General features: G+C 45.0%; 1 protein-coding gene across 2 annotated transcripts in view; it reads right to left on the reverse strand.

Annotated features, from left to right (window-relative positions):
• LOC123770249 (uncharacterized) overlaps positions 1-15,756 on the reverse strand; it is a 407,808-nt gene that overhangs the window by 129,417 nt on the left and 262,635 nt on the right. For both annotated transcript variants that reach the window (XM_069339938.1, XM_069339939.1), the window contains one exon: positions 5,798-5,915. In XM_069339938.1, coding sequence (XP_069196039.1) covers positions 5,798-5,915 — 118 coding nt within the window. The remainder of the gene's footprint in view (positions 1-5,797; positions 5,916-15,756) is intronic.

Consider the following 15,756-nt stretch of genomic DNA (forward strand, 5'->3'; position numbering starts at 1 on the left):
TCACCACACTCTCCTCCCCTGTCACCACACACTGTGCTCCCTGTCACCACACACTGTCCTCCCTGTCACCACACACTGTCCTCCCTGTCTCCACACACTGTCCTCCCCTGTCACCACACACTCTCCTCCCTGTCACACACACTGTCCTCCCTGTCACCACACACTGTCCTCCCTGTCACCACACACTGTCCTCCCCTGTCACCACACACTGTCCTCCCTGTCACCACACACTGTCCTCCCCTGTCACCACACACTGTCCTCCCCTGTCACCACACACTGTCCTCCCCTGTCACACACACACTGTCCTCCCTGTCACCACACACTGTCCTCCCCTGTCACCACACACTCCTCCCTGTCACACCACACTGTCCTCCCTGTCACCACACACTGTCCTCCCTGTCTCCACACACTGCCTCCCCTGTCACCACACACTGTCCTCCCTGTCACCACACACTGTCCTCCCTGTCACCACACACTGTCCTCCCTGTCACCACACACTGTCCTCCCTGTCACCACACACTGTCCTCCCTGTCACCACACACTGTCCTCCCTGTCACCACACACTGTCCTCCCCTGTCACCACACACTGTCCTCCCTGTCACCACACACTGTCCTCCCCTGTCACCACACACTGTCCTCCCCTGTCACCACACACTGTCCTCCCCTGTCACCACACCACTGTCCTCCCCTGTCACCACACACTGTCCTCCCCTGTCACCACACACTGTCCTCCCTGTCACCACACACTGTCCTCCCTGTCACCACACACTGTCCTCCCTGTCACCACACACTGCTCCCCTGTCACCACACACTGTCCTCCCTGTCACCACACACTGTCCTCCCTGTCACCACACACTGTCCTCCCTGTCACCACACACTGTCCTCCCTGTCACCACACACTGTCCTCCCCTGTCACCACACACTGTCCTCCCTGTCACCACACACTGTCCTCCCCTGTCACCACACACTGTCCTCCCTGTCACCACACACTGTCCTCCCCTGTCACCACACACTGTCCTCCCTGTCACCACACACTGTCCTCCCCTGTCACCACCACACTGTCCTCCCTGTCACCACACACTGTCCTCCCTGTCACCACACACTGTCCCTCCCCTGTCACCACACACGTCCTCCCCTGTCACCACACACTGTCCTCCCCTGTCATCCACACACTGTCCTCCCTGTCATCCACACACTGTCCTCCCCTGTCACCACACACTGTTCCTCCCTGTCACCACACACTGTCCTCCCTGTCACCACACACTGTCCTCCCTGTCACCACACACTGTCCTCCTGTCACCACACACTTCCTCCCCTGTCACCACACCACTGCCTCCCTGTCACCACACACTGTCCATCCCTGTCATCCACACACTGGTCCCTCCCTGTCCACCACACACTGTCCTCCCCTGTCACCACCCCCTCAACCCGTCCTCCACACACACTGTCCTCCCTGTCACCACACACTGTCCCTCCCCTGTCACGACACACTGTCCTCCCTGTCACCACACACTGTCCTCCCCTGTCACCACACACTGTCCTCCCCTGTCACCACACACTGTCCTCCCCCTGTCACCACACACTGCCTCCCCTGTCACACACACACTGTCCTCCCCTGTCACCACACACTGTCCTCCCCTTCACCACACACTGTCCTCCCTGTCACCACACACTGTCCTCCCTGTCACCACACACTGTCCTCCCTGTCCACCACACACTGTCCTCCCTGTCACCACACACTGTCCTCCCTGTCACCACACACTGTCCTCCCTGTCACCACACACTGTCCTCCCCTGTCACCACACACTGTCCTCCCTGTCACCACACCACTGTCCTCCCTGTCACCACACACTTTCCTCCCTGTCACCACACACTGTCCTCCCTGTCATCACACACTGCCTCCCCTGTCACCACACACTGTCCTCCCTGTCACCACACACTGTCCTTCCCTGTCACCACACACTGTCCTCCCCTGTCACCACACACTGCCTCCCCTGTCACCACACACTGCCTCCCCTGTCACCACACACTGCCTCCCCTGTCACCACACACTGTCCTCCCTGTCACCACACACTGCCTCCCCTGTCACCACACACTGTCCTCCCTGTCACAACACACTGTCCTCCCCTGTCACCACACACTGCCTCCCCTGTCACCACACACTGCCCTCCCTGTCACCACACACTGTCCTCCCTGTCACCACACACTGTCCTCCCCTGTCACCACACACTGTCCTCCCCTGTCACCACACACTGTCCTCCCTGTCACCACACACTGTCCTCCCCTGTCACCATACACTGTCCTCCCCTGTCACCACACACTGCCTCCCCTGTCACCACACACTGTCCTCCCTGTCACCACACACTGTCCTCCCTGTCACCACACACTGTCCTCCCTGTCACCGCACACTGTCCTCCCTGTCACCACTCACTGTCCTCCCTGTCACCACACACTGTCCTCCCCTGTCACCACACACTGCTTCCCCTGTCACCACACACTGCCTCCCCTGTCACCACACACTGTCCTCCCCTGTCACTACACACTGCCTCCCCTGTCACCTCACACTGTCCTCCATGTCACCACACACTGTCCTCTCTGTCACCACACACTGCCTCCCCTGTCACCACACACTGTCCTCCCTGTCACCACACACTGCCTCCCCTGTCACCACACACTGTCCTCCCCTGTCACCACACACTGCCTCCCCTGTCACCACACACTGTCCTCCCTGTCACCACACACTGTCCTCCCTGTCACCACACACTGTCCTCCCTTTCTCCACACACTGTCCTCCCCTGTCACCACACACTGTCCTCCCTGTCTCCACACACTGTCCTCCCCTGTCACCACACACTGACCTCCCCTGTCACCACACACTGTCCTCCCCTGTCACCACACACTGCCTCCCCTGTCACCACACACTGCCTCCCCTGTCACCACACACTGTCCTCCCTGTCACCACACACTGCCTTCCCTGTCACCACACACTGTCCTCCCTGTCACCACCCACTGTCCTCCCCTGTCACCACACACTGCCTTCCCTGTCACCACACACTGCCTCCCCTGTCACCACACACTGTCCTCCCTGTCACCACACACTGCCTCCCCTGTCACCACACACTGTCCTCCCTGTCTCCACACACTGTCCTCCCCTGTCACCACACACTGCCTCCCCTGTCACCACACACTGTCCTCCCTGTCACCACACACTGTCCTCCTTGTCACCACACACTGTCCTCCCTGTCTCCACACACTGTCCTCCCTGTCACCACACACTGTCTTCCCCTGTCTTCACACACTGCCTCCCCTGTCACCACACACTGTCCTCCCCTGTCACCACACACTGCCCTCCCCTTTCACCACACACTGCCCTCCCTGTCTCCACACACTGTCCTCCCCTGTCACCACACACTGCCTCCCCTGTCACAACACACTGTCCTCCCTGTCACCACACACTGTCCTCCCCTGTCACCACACACTGCCCTCCCCTGTCACCACACACTGCCCTTCCTGTCTCCACACACTGTTCTCCCTGTCACCACACACTGTCCTCCCCTGCCACCACACACTGCCTCCCCTGTCACCACACACTGTCCTCCCTGTCACCACACACTGTCCTCCCCTGTCACCACACACTGTCCTCCCCTGTCACCACACACTGTCCTCCCTGTCACCACACACTGCCTCCCCTGTCACCACACACTGCCTCCCCTGTCACCACACACTGCCTCCCTCGTCCCCGAACACCGCACGGGTCTCCTCCGGTCTTAAGGCACACCATCCCACCCAGGTCTCCACATGTCACCCACGGTCTTGCTTCCTCCCCTCATCTTTGTAACTTTTTCCCTTTACACTGTGATCTCCTTCACTGTAGTCAAAGGGAACCCTTACAACACAAATCTGTCATGTTATACAGATGATGAAGTCTATGTACTTGAGGGTGAACATTTTACATCCAAAGAATGACACATGACCTGCCCGAAACGCTGTGCGTACTAGTGGCTTTACAAGAATGTAAATACTGTACCATCCAATCTATTCTCACAAACCCAATGTACCTTCTTGTATATATATAAATAAATAAATAAATAAACAATAAATAAATAAATAAATAAATAAAGCTATCATGGGGTTGGGGCACTGGGCCGACCCCTCCCCCCCCACCCCCCCCTACCTACGTCACTGAAAATCACCATTAAAATTTCCCAATAAAATCACCATATATTCCCTAAAGTTTAATTAAGCTAGCCTTAAGTGTCTGGCCATCATTCTCTCTTATACATATAGATAAACATACAATATTTCTTATGTTTTTCTTCATTGTCGAGGGAAATTGAAAAATTAACTCACCAAAGTTCAATTTCACATTTTATTTATGGTCTGATGTCTAGAAATGTTTCGCAAGAGACTTCTTACATTTTCAAAGACAATTTTTACATACTCTGTTTCATGATTATTCGTTTTTGGGTGAAGTGATATGGCACAAATGTTTTTGGGTGAGGTGACAGAACACGAATCAATGGTACATTGGTGTCTTCTCTTCTTGCTTCTGTGTTGGTTCGGTATCTTGAAGTGGGTAGGATGTAACTATGTGTTAATTGGCTGTTGATTGCTGGTGTTGACTTTTTGATGTGTAGTGCCTCGCTGATGTCGAGTCTCCTGCTATCGCTGTATCTATCGATAATATCTGTGTTGTTTGTTAAGATTTCTCTGGTGATGGTTTGGTTGCGTGAGGAGATTATATGCTCCTTGATGGAGCCCTGTTGTTTGTGCATTGTTAATCGCCTAGAAACAGACGTTGTTGTCTTGCCTATATACTCTGAGATCTTTGGGGCATACAATCCCCAAGTGGGCATGTGAAGGCATAGATGACGTTGGTTTCTTTCAAGGTGTTCTGTTGGTGTCTGGAGAGTTCTTCATGAGTAGGTTGGTCGCACGAATACCCATTGATTAGTGTTCTGTCACCTCACCCAAAAACATTTGTGCCATATCACCTCACCCAAAAACGAATAATCATGAATCAGAGTATGTAAAAATTGTCTTTGAAAATGTAATACGTCTCTTGCGAAATGCTTCTAGGCATCAGACCATAAATAAAATGTGAAAATGAACTATGGAGAGTTAATTTTTCAATTACCCTCGACAGTGAAGAAAAACGTAAGAAATATTGAGAAGATTCGTGTTAGAATTATTAATCTTACCCTTTCGGTCATATTCAAAAACATATGTTTACAAGAAAGACTGCTACCATAATATACTAATTAACATACAAGTAAACGGGCAACAAATGAGTAAGTGAACATGAGCGGCAAACTTTGTCTTGGCACGAGCAAGTTAGGGAACATAATTTTAAGAAAATAATAAAATTAAATGAAATAAAGGAAAAGTAAGAGGGAGAGAGAGAATCAACCATTGCTAACCTCTGAGTGTCAGGAAGGTGAGGAAAAACACATAGAAATCAAATTAACATGATGTATCTATGAGAAAATCTGCAGGAGATATGAGGAGGATTCGAACCTGCACACTGGGTACGCCCAAGCTATCCTAGCCAGCGTGAATGCGGGCTATGCGTGGAATCCTGACAGGTCTTCAGTTGAAGTCTCAGGACCTGAAGAGGATTCAATTGACTCCCAGGTTGCATTGCTCTTGAGCATGTCATGGTCAAGGGGTGTAATGGACGTGCCTGGGAGATCCCAGTATGCAGGTTCGAGTCCTCCTCATGGCTGCTACTCATTTTCTCAAGGTGAGGAAAATGTAAGGCCAGTGTGTGAACACTAGAATTGTTTGCTCTTCTCACCTGTGAACCCTTTGTAAGGTAATGCCAGTGTGGGGCCTCCAGGAAGCTGGTCCAGGGTACTGGCAGGTACTGGTTGTATCTGATCTTGCCATATTTTTCTGGTTTATACACATACAGCCTGTAAAAGTCATTTTAGTGATTCAAGTGTTAAAATATTTATTATATATTCAAAACTCTGTCTGTGTAAAGAACCTGTCAACATTTTACAAAGCAACTGACTTTACATGACGTCTTCATATAAGAGCTTGCTGCTTAGCCATCTTCAATTACACGCGAATATCCCCATCAACCACACCAAAATAATCGACAAATACAGCGACAATAGAAGACTGGACATTGAAGAGTCATTATATTTCAAACAAACCAAACCATGAATCAATAGTCAACTACAACTATTACCAAAACACACTCCGGCATCTTGGAGAACACGACGACACATTCATTATCATTAAAACATAAGGGATTGGTTAGTTGCAATGGGATCGCCAGGCCCATAAGTCAGGTGCTTCACTTTCATCTCCCACACACTTTGACTGAATGGTAGAGCGACGGTCTTGCTTCATGCAGGTCGGCGTTCAATCCCTGACCATCCAATTGGTTGGACACCATTCCTCCCCCCCCACGTCCCATCCCAAATCCTCATCCTGACCCCTTCCAAGTGCTAGAAAGTCGTAATTGCTTGACGCTTTCCCCCTGATAATTAAAAAAATCACCTTCATCTCATCCTCGGCTATGTATCCGGCAGCAAAAAACTTGTAACCATTCAGTCTCTCCCTTTGAAGTTAATAACAAGATTTAACCTAGCCTCAGGCCCAATACAATTTTAAAATGAACTTTGGAGAGTTAATTTTTCAATTTCCTTCTCAAGTGACGAAAAACAAGAAAAAAAATAGGAAAAGTTCGCACTTGAATCATTGATCTCACCTTTTCATATTCAATAATATATATATAAATTTATATAAATATATATATATATATATATATATATATATATATATATATATATATGTTATATATATATATATATATGTTATATATATATATATATATATATATATATATATATATATATTATTAAATATGACCGAAAAAGTAAGATTAATAATTCTAACACGAATTTTCTCAATCTTCCGTACATTTCTTTTCACTGTTGGAGGTAAATCAAAAATCAATTCTCCAAAATTCATTTTTATTTCTAGTCTGACGCGACACGAGCGCGTTTCGTAAAACTTATTACATTTTCAAAGACTTTAGTTCACAAATACACAACTGAATAGAACTTACGCATCTCCGATTATATATCTACCTTTGAGTGAGGTGGAAAGGGTGATGTGGCATTAACACAAGACAGAACAAGATGTGGCATTAATAGGGTATTAATTTCATCAACACAAGACAGAACAAGATGGTATTAATAGGGTATTAATTTCATCAACACAAGACAGAACACGAAACAATGGATATTGAATAGAAGTGTTTGTAGAAAGCCTATTGGTCCACATTTCTTGACGCTTCTATATTGGAGCGGAGTCTTGAGGTGGGTAGAATATAGTTGTGCAATAATTGGCTGTTGATTGCTGGTGTTGACTTCTTGATGTGTAGTGCCTCGCAAACGTCAAGCCGCCTGCTATCGCTGTATCTATCGATGATTTCTGTGTTGTTTACTAGGATTTCTCTGGCGATGGTTTGGTTGTGGGAAGAGATTATATGTTCCTTAATGGAGCCCTGTTGCTTATGCATCGTTAAACGCCTAGAAAGAGATGTTGTTGTCTTGCCTATATACTGGTTTTTTTGGAGCTTACAGTCCCCAAGAGGGCATTTGAAGGCATAGACGACGTTAGTCTCTTTTAAAGCGTTCTGTTTTGTGTCTGGAGAGTTTCTCATGAGTAGGCTGGCCGTTTTTCTGGTTTTATAGTAAATCGTCAGTTGTATCCTCTGATTTTTGTCTGTAGGGATAACGTTTCTATTAACAATATCTTTCAGGACCCTTTCCTCCGTTTTATGAGCTGTGGAAAAGAAGTTCCTGTAAAATAGTCTAATAAGGGGTATAGGTGTTGTGTTAGTTGTCTCTTCAGAGGTTGCATGGCTTTTCACTTTCCTTCTTATGATGTCTTCGACGAAACCATTGGAGAAGCCGTTATTGACTAGGACCTGCCTTACCCTACAGAGTTCTTCGTCGACTTGCTTCCATTCTGAGCTGTGGCTGAGAGCACGGTCGACATATGCGTTAACAACACTCCTCTTGTACCTGTCTGGGCAGTCGCTGTTGGCATTTAGGCTCATTCCTATGTTCGTTTCCTTAGTGTAGACTGCAGTGTGGAAACCTCCGCCCTTTTCCATGACTGTTACATCTAGAAAGGGCAGCTTCCCATCCTTTTCCATCTCGTAAGTGAAACGCAGCACGGAACTCTGCTCAAATGCCTCCTTCAGCTCCTGCAGATGTCTGACATCAGGTACCTGTGTAAAAATGTCGTCAACATACCTGCAGTATATGGCCGGTTTCAAGTTCATGTCGACTAAGACTTTTTGCTCAATGGTACCCATGTAGAAGTTTGCAAACAGGACACCTAGGGGAGAACCCATGGCGACCCCATCTACTTGCTTATACATGTGCCCATCCGGGCTCAAGAAGGGTGCCTATTTAGTACAAGCTTGGAGTAGTTTCCACAGAATATTTTCTGGTATGTCAAGGGGAGTACAGGCTGGATCACGATACACTCTGTCGGCTATCATTCCGATTGTCTCGTCCACAGGTACGTTGGTAAACAGCGATTCTACGTCCAACGAGGCTCTTATCCCTGTGGCCCGTGTGCCCCGCAGTAAGTCAACAAATTCCTTTGGAGACTTCAGGCTGAAGGCGCAAGGAACATAAGGAGTCAGCAGGCCATTGAGTCGCTTCGCCAGTCTGTACGTGGGTGTGGATATCTGGCTAATGATTGGCCGAAGTGGGTTTCCAGGCTTGTGTGTCTTGACATTTCCATACGCATATCCAGGTTTATATTCCCCAATGATCTTTGGCAGGTGGAGTCCGGATTTCTTGGCGTTCACAGTTTCGATCAGTTTGTTGACCTTTGCTTTTAATTCGGCTGTAGTGTCCTTCGTTACCCTTTGGAACTTAGTTTGGTCAGAGAGTATGATGTTCATTTTCGCCAGATATTCGTCTTTTTTAAGAATGACATATATTGGCGACTTGTCACCTCTCCTGACAACTATCTCCTTGTTCTCACGAAGGCTTTTAGCTGCCGCTTTGAGCTCGGGGGACAGTATGGTGCTTCTGTAATTGCCTCGATTCTTTCCTCCTTCTGCAATAAGTTCTGCTTGTAAGGTATCTTTGGTAGTGACCTTCTTCACTTCAGAAAGAAGGTCACTACCAAAGATACCTTACAAGCAGAACTTATTGCAGAAGGAGGAAAGAATCGAGGCAATTACAGAAGCACAATACTGTCCCCCGAGCTTAAAGCGGCAGCTAAAAGCCTTCGTGAGAACAAGGAGATAGTTGTCAGGAGAGGTGACAAGTCGCCAATATATGTCATTCTTAAAAAAGACGAATATCTGGCGAAAATGAACATCATACCAAACTAAGTTCCAAAGGGTAACGAAGGACACTACAGCCGAATTAAAAGCAAAGGTCAACAAACTGATCGAAACTGTGAACGCCAAGAAATCCGGACTCCACCTGCCAAAGATCATTGGTGAATATAAACCTGGATATGCGTATGGAAATGTCAAGACACACAAGCCTGGAAACCCACTTCGGCCAATCATTAGCCAGATACCCACACCCACGTACAGACTGGCGAAGCGACTCAATGGCCTGCTGACTCCTTATGTTCCTTGCGCCTTCAGCCTGAAGTCTCCAAAGGAATTTGTTGACTTACTGCGGGGCACACGGGCCACAGGGATAAGAGCCTCGTTGGACGTAGAATCGCTGTTTACCAACGTACCTGTGGACGAGACAATCGGAATGATAGCCGACAGAGTGTATCGTGATCCAGCCTGTACTCCTCTTGACATACCAGAAAATATTCTGAGGAAACTACTCCAAGCTTGTACTAAAGAGGCACCCTTCTTGAGCCCGGATGGGCACATGTATAAGCAAGTAGATGGGGTCGCCATGGGTTCTCCCCTAGGTGTCCTGTTTGCAAACTTCTACATGGGTACCATCGAGCAAAAAGTCTTAGTCGACATGAACTTGAAACCGGCCATATACTGCAGGTATGTTGACGACATTTTTACACAGGTTCCTGATGTCAGACATCTGCAGGAGCTGAAGGAGGCATTTGAGCAGAGTTCCGTGCTGCGTTTCACTTACGAGATGGAAAAGGATGGGAAGCTGCCCTTTCTAGATGTAGCAGTCATGGAAAAGGGCGGAGGTTTCCACACTGCAGTCTACACTAAGGAAACGAACATAGGAATGTGCCTAAATGCCGACAGCGACTGCCCAGACAGGTACAAGAGGAGTGTTGTTAACGCATATGTCGACCGTGCTCTCAGCCACAGCTCAGAATGGAAGCAAGTCGACGAAGAACTCTGTAGGGTAAGGCAGGTCCTAGTCAATAACGGCTTCTCCAATGGTTTCGTCGAAGACATCATAAGAAGGAAAGTGAAAAGCCATGCAACCTCTGAAGAGACAACTAACACAACACCTATACCCCCTATTAGACTATTTTACAGGAACTTCTTTTCCACAGCTCATAAAACGGAGGAAAGGGTCCTGAAAGATATTGTTAATAGAAACGTTATCCCTACAGACAAAAATCAGAGGATACAACTGACGATTTACTATAAAACCAGAAAAACGGCCAGCCTACTCATGAGAAACTCTCCAGACACAAAACAGAACGCTTTAAAAGAGACTAACGTCGTCTATGCCTTCAAATGCCCTCTTGGGGACTGTAAGCTCCAAAAAACCCAGTATATAGGCAAGACAACAACATCTCTTTCTAGGCGTTTAACGATGCATAAGCAACAGGGCTCCATTAAGGAACATATAATCTCTTCCCACAACCAAACCATCGCCAGAAAAATCCTAGTAAACAACACAGAAATCATCGATAGATACAGCGATAGCAGGCGTCTTGACGTTTGCGAGGCACTACACATCAAGAAGTCAACACCAGCAATCAACAGCCAATTATTGCACAACTATATTCTACCCACCTCAAGACTCCGCTCCAATATAGAAGCATCAAGAAATATGGACCAATAGGCTTTCTACAAACACTTCTATTCAATATCCATTGTTTCGTGTTCTGTCTTGTGTTGATGAAATTAATACCCTATTAATACCATCTTGTTCTGTCTTGTGTTGATGAAATTAATACCCTATTAATGCCACATCTTGTTCTGTCTTGTGTTAATGCCACATCACCCTTTCCACCTCACTCAAAGGTAGATATATAATCGGAGATGCGTAAGTTCTATTCAGTTGTGTATTTGTGAACTAAAGTCTTTGAATATGTAATAAGTTTTACGAAACGCGCTCGTGTCGCGTCAGACTAGAAATAAAAATGAATTTTGGAGAATTGATTTTTGATTTACCTCCAACAGTGAAAAGAAATGTACGGAAGATTGAGAAAATTCGTGTTAGAATTATTAATCTTACTTTTTCGGTCATATTTAATAATATATATATATATATATATATATATATATATATATATATATATATATATATATATATATATATATATATATATATATATATATATATATATATATGTCGTACCTAGTAGCCAGAACGTCGTACTCGGCCTGCTATGCAAGGCCCGATTTACCTAATAAGCCAAGTTTTCCTGAATTAATATATTTTCTCTAATTTTTTTCTTGTGAAATGATAATGCTACTCATTTCATTATGTATGAGGTCATTTTTTTTTATTGGAGTTAAAATTAACGTAGATATTTGACCGAACCTAACCGACCCTACCTAACCTAACCTAACCTATCTTTATAGGTTAGGTTAGGTTAGGTAGCCGAAAAAGTTAGGTTAGGTTAGGTAGTCGAAAAACAATTAATTCATGAAAACTTGGCTTATTAGGCAAATCGGGCCTTGCATAGTAGGCTGACAAGTGCGTTCTGGCTACTAGGTACGACATATATATATATATATATATATATATATATATATATATATATATATATATATATATATATATATATATATATATATATATATATATATATATATATATATATATATATATATTAGTATATTTTGGTAGCAGTCTTTCCTGTAGACATATATTATTAAATATGACCGAAAAAGTAAGATTAATAATTCTAACACGAATTTTCTCAATCTTTCGTACATTACGCTTCACTGTTGGAGGTAAATCAAAAATCACTTCTCCAAAATTCATTTTTATTTCTAGTCTGACGCGACACGGGCGCGTTTCGTAAAACTTATTACATTTTCAAAGACTTCACAAATACACAACTGATTAGAACGTATCTCTGATTTTATATCTACATTTGAGTGAGGTGGGAAGGGTGATGTGGCATTAACACAAGACAGAACAGGAGGGGATATTAATAGGGTATTAAAAGTATCAACACAAGACAGAACAGAAACAATGGGTATTGAATAGAAGTGTTTGTAGAAAGCCTATTGGTCCATATTTCTTGATGCTTCTATATTGGAGCGGAGTCTTGAGGTGGGTAGAATATAGTTGTGCAATAATTGGCTGTTGATTGCTGGTGTTGACTTCTTGATGTGTAGTGCCTCGCAAACGTCAAGACGCCTGCTATCGCTGTATCTATCGATGATTTCTGTGTTGTTTACTAGGATTTTTCTGGCGATGGTTTGGTTGTGGGAAGAGATTATATGTTCCTTAATGGAGCCCTGTTGCTTATGCATCGTTAAACGCCTAGAAAGAGATGTTGTTGTCTTGCCTATATACTGGGTTTTTTGGAGCTTACAGTCCCCAAGAGGGCATTTGAAGGCATAGACGACGTTAGTCTCTTTTAAAGCGTTCTGTTTTGTGTCTGGAGAGTTTCTCATGAGTAGGCTGGCCGTTTTTCTGGTTTTATAGTAAATCGTCAGTTGTATCCTCTGATTTTTGTCTGTAGGGATAACGTTTCTATTAACAATATCTTTCAGGACCCTTTCCTCCGTTTTATGAGCTGTGGAAAAGAAGTTCCTGTAAAATAGTCTAATAGGGGGTATAGGTGTTGTGTTAGTTGTCTCTTCAGAGGTTAAACCTCTGAAGAGACAACTAACACAACACCTATACCCCCTATTAGACTATTTTACAGGAACTTCTTTTCCACAGCTCATAAAACGGAGGAAAGGGTCCTGAAAGATATTGTTAATAGAAACGTTATCCCTACAGACAAAAATCAGAGGATTCAACTGACGATTTACTATAAAACCAGAAAAACGGCCAGCCTACTCATGAGAAACTCTCCAGACACAAAACAGAACGCTTTAAAAGAGACTAATGTCGTCTATGCCTTCAAATGCCCACTTGGGGACTGTAAGCTCCAAAAAAACCCAGTATATAGGCAAGACAACAACATCTCTTTCTAGGCGTTTAACGATGCATAAGCAACAGGGCTCCATTAAGGAACATATAATCTCTTCCCATAACCAAACCATCGCCAGAGAAATCCTAGTAAACAACACAGAAATCATCGATAGATACAGCGATAGCAGGCGGCTTGACGTTTGCGAGGCACTACACATCAAGAAGTCAACACCAGCAATCAACAGCCAATTATTGCACAACTATATTCTACCCACCTCAAGACTCCGCTCCAATATAGAAGCATCAAGAAATATGGACCAATAGGCTTTCTACAAACACTTCTATTCAATACCCATTGTTTCTGTTCTGTCTTGTGTTGATACTTTTAATACCCTATTAATATCCCCTCCTGTTCTGTCTTGTGTTAATGCCACATCACCCTTCCCACCTCACTCAAATGTAGATATAAAATCAGAGATACGTTCTAATCAGTTGTGTATTTGTGAAGTCTTTGAAAATGTAATAAGTTTTACGAAACGCGCCCGTGTCGCGTCAGACTAGAAATAAAAATGAATTTTGGAGAAGTGATTTTTGATTTACCTCCAACAGTGAAGCGTAATGTACGAAAGATTGAGAAAATTCGTGTTAGAATTATTAATCTTACTTTTTCGGTCATATTTAATAATATATATATATATATATATATAATCTTTGGACAACACCCACCAGTGGGACTCGAACCCAGAAAGCACAACTACCTTCCAGTAGCTGGCATAACTAGTATGCTTTAACCCACTACGCCATCAGACCTTACAAAAGAAGTAGATAGTTCGAGATATATATATCTCAAACATCTCTACCTCCCGAAGGCACCAGATGAGTGAGGGGTCAGTCTGCAATTTTCGTCAAGCCACTGTCAATGTGAGAGAACTCGTGTCCAGCTTATAAGCCTATACTTGCATAAACCACAAGTGAAGATAAACAATCTTTGGACAACACCCACCAGTGGGACTCGAACCCAGAAAGCACAACTACCTTCCAGTAGCTGGCATAACTAGTATGCTTTAACCCACTACGCCATCAGACCTTACAAAAGAAGTAGATAGTTCGAGATATATATATCTCAAACATCTCTACCTCCCGAAGGCACCAGATGAGTGAGGGGTCAGTCTGCAATTTTCGTCAAGCCACTGTCAATGTGAGAGAACTCGTGTCCAGCTTATAAGCCTATACTTGCATAAACCACAAGTGAAGATAAACAATCTTTGGACAACACCCACCAGTGGGACTCGAACCCAGAAAGCACAACTACCTTCCAGTAGCTGGCATAACTAGTATGCTTTAACCCACTACGCCATCAGACCTTACAAAAGAAGTAGATAGTTCGAGATATATATATCTCAAACATCTCTACCTCCCGAAGGCACCAGATGAGTGAGGGGTCAGTCTGCAATTTTCGTCAAGCCACTGTCAATGTGAGAGAACTCGTGTCCAGCTTATAAGCCTATACTTGCATAAACCACAAGTGAAGATAAACAATCTTTGGACAACACCCACCAGTGGGACTCGAACCCAGAAAGCACAACTACCTTCCAGTAGCTGGCATAACTAGTATGCTTTAACCCACTACGCCATCAGACCTTACAAAAGAAGTAGATAGTTCGAGATATATATATCTCAAACATCTCTACCTCCCGAAGGCACCAGATGAGTGAGGGGTCAGTCTGCAATTTTCGTCAAGCCACTGTCAATGTGAGAGAACTCGTGTCCAGCTTATAAGCCTATACTTGCATAAACCACAAGTGAAGATAAACAATCTTTGGACAACACCCACCAGTGGGACTCGAACCCAGAAAGCACAACTACCTTCCAGTAGCTGGCATAACTAGTATGCTTTAACCCACTACGCCATCAGACCTTACAAAAGAAGTAGATAGTTCGAGATATATATATCTCAAACATCTCTACCTCCCGAAGGCACCAGATGAGTGAGGGGTCAGTCTGCAATTTTCGTCAAGCCACTGTCAATGTGAGAGAACTCGTGTCCAGCTTATAAGCCTATACTTGCATAAACCACAAGTGAAGATAAACAATCTTTGGACAACACCCACCAGTGGGACTCGAACCCAGAAAGCACAACTACCTTCCAGTAGCTGGCATAACTAGTATGCTTTAACCCACTACGCCATCAGACCTTACAAAAGAAGTAGATAGTTCGAGATATATATATCTCAAACATCTCTACCTCCCGAAGGCACCAGATGAGTGAGGGGTCAGTCTGCAATTTTCGTCAAGCCACTGTCAATGTGAGAGAACTCGTGTCCAGCTTATAAGCCTATACTTGCATAAACCACAAGTGAAGATAAACAATCTTTGGACAACACCCACCAGTGGGACTCGAACCCAGAAAGCACAACTACCTTCCAGTAGCTGGCATAACTAGTATGCTTTAACCCACTACGCCATCAGACCTTACAACACTGGTGGGTGT

The sequence above is a fragment of the Procambarus clarkii genome, chromosome 42 (genome assembly GCF_040958095.1).
Source record: "Procambarus clarkii isolate CNS0578487 chromosome 42, FALCON_Pclarkii_2.0, whole genome shotgun sequence".
Lineage (NCBI taxonomy): Eukaryota > Metazoa > Arthropoda > Malacostraca > Decapoda > Cambaridae > Procambarus > Procambarus clarkii.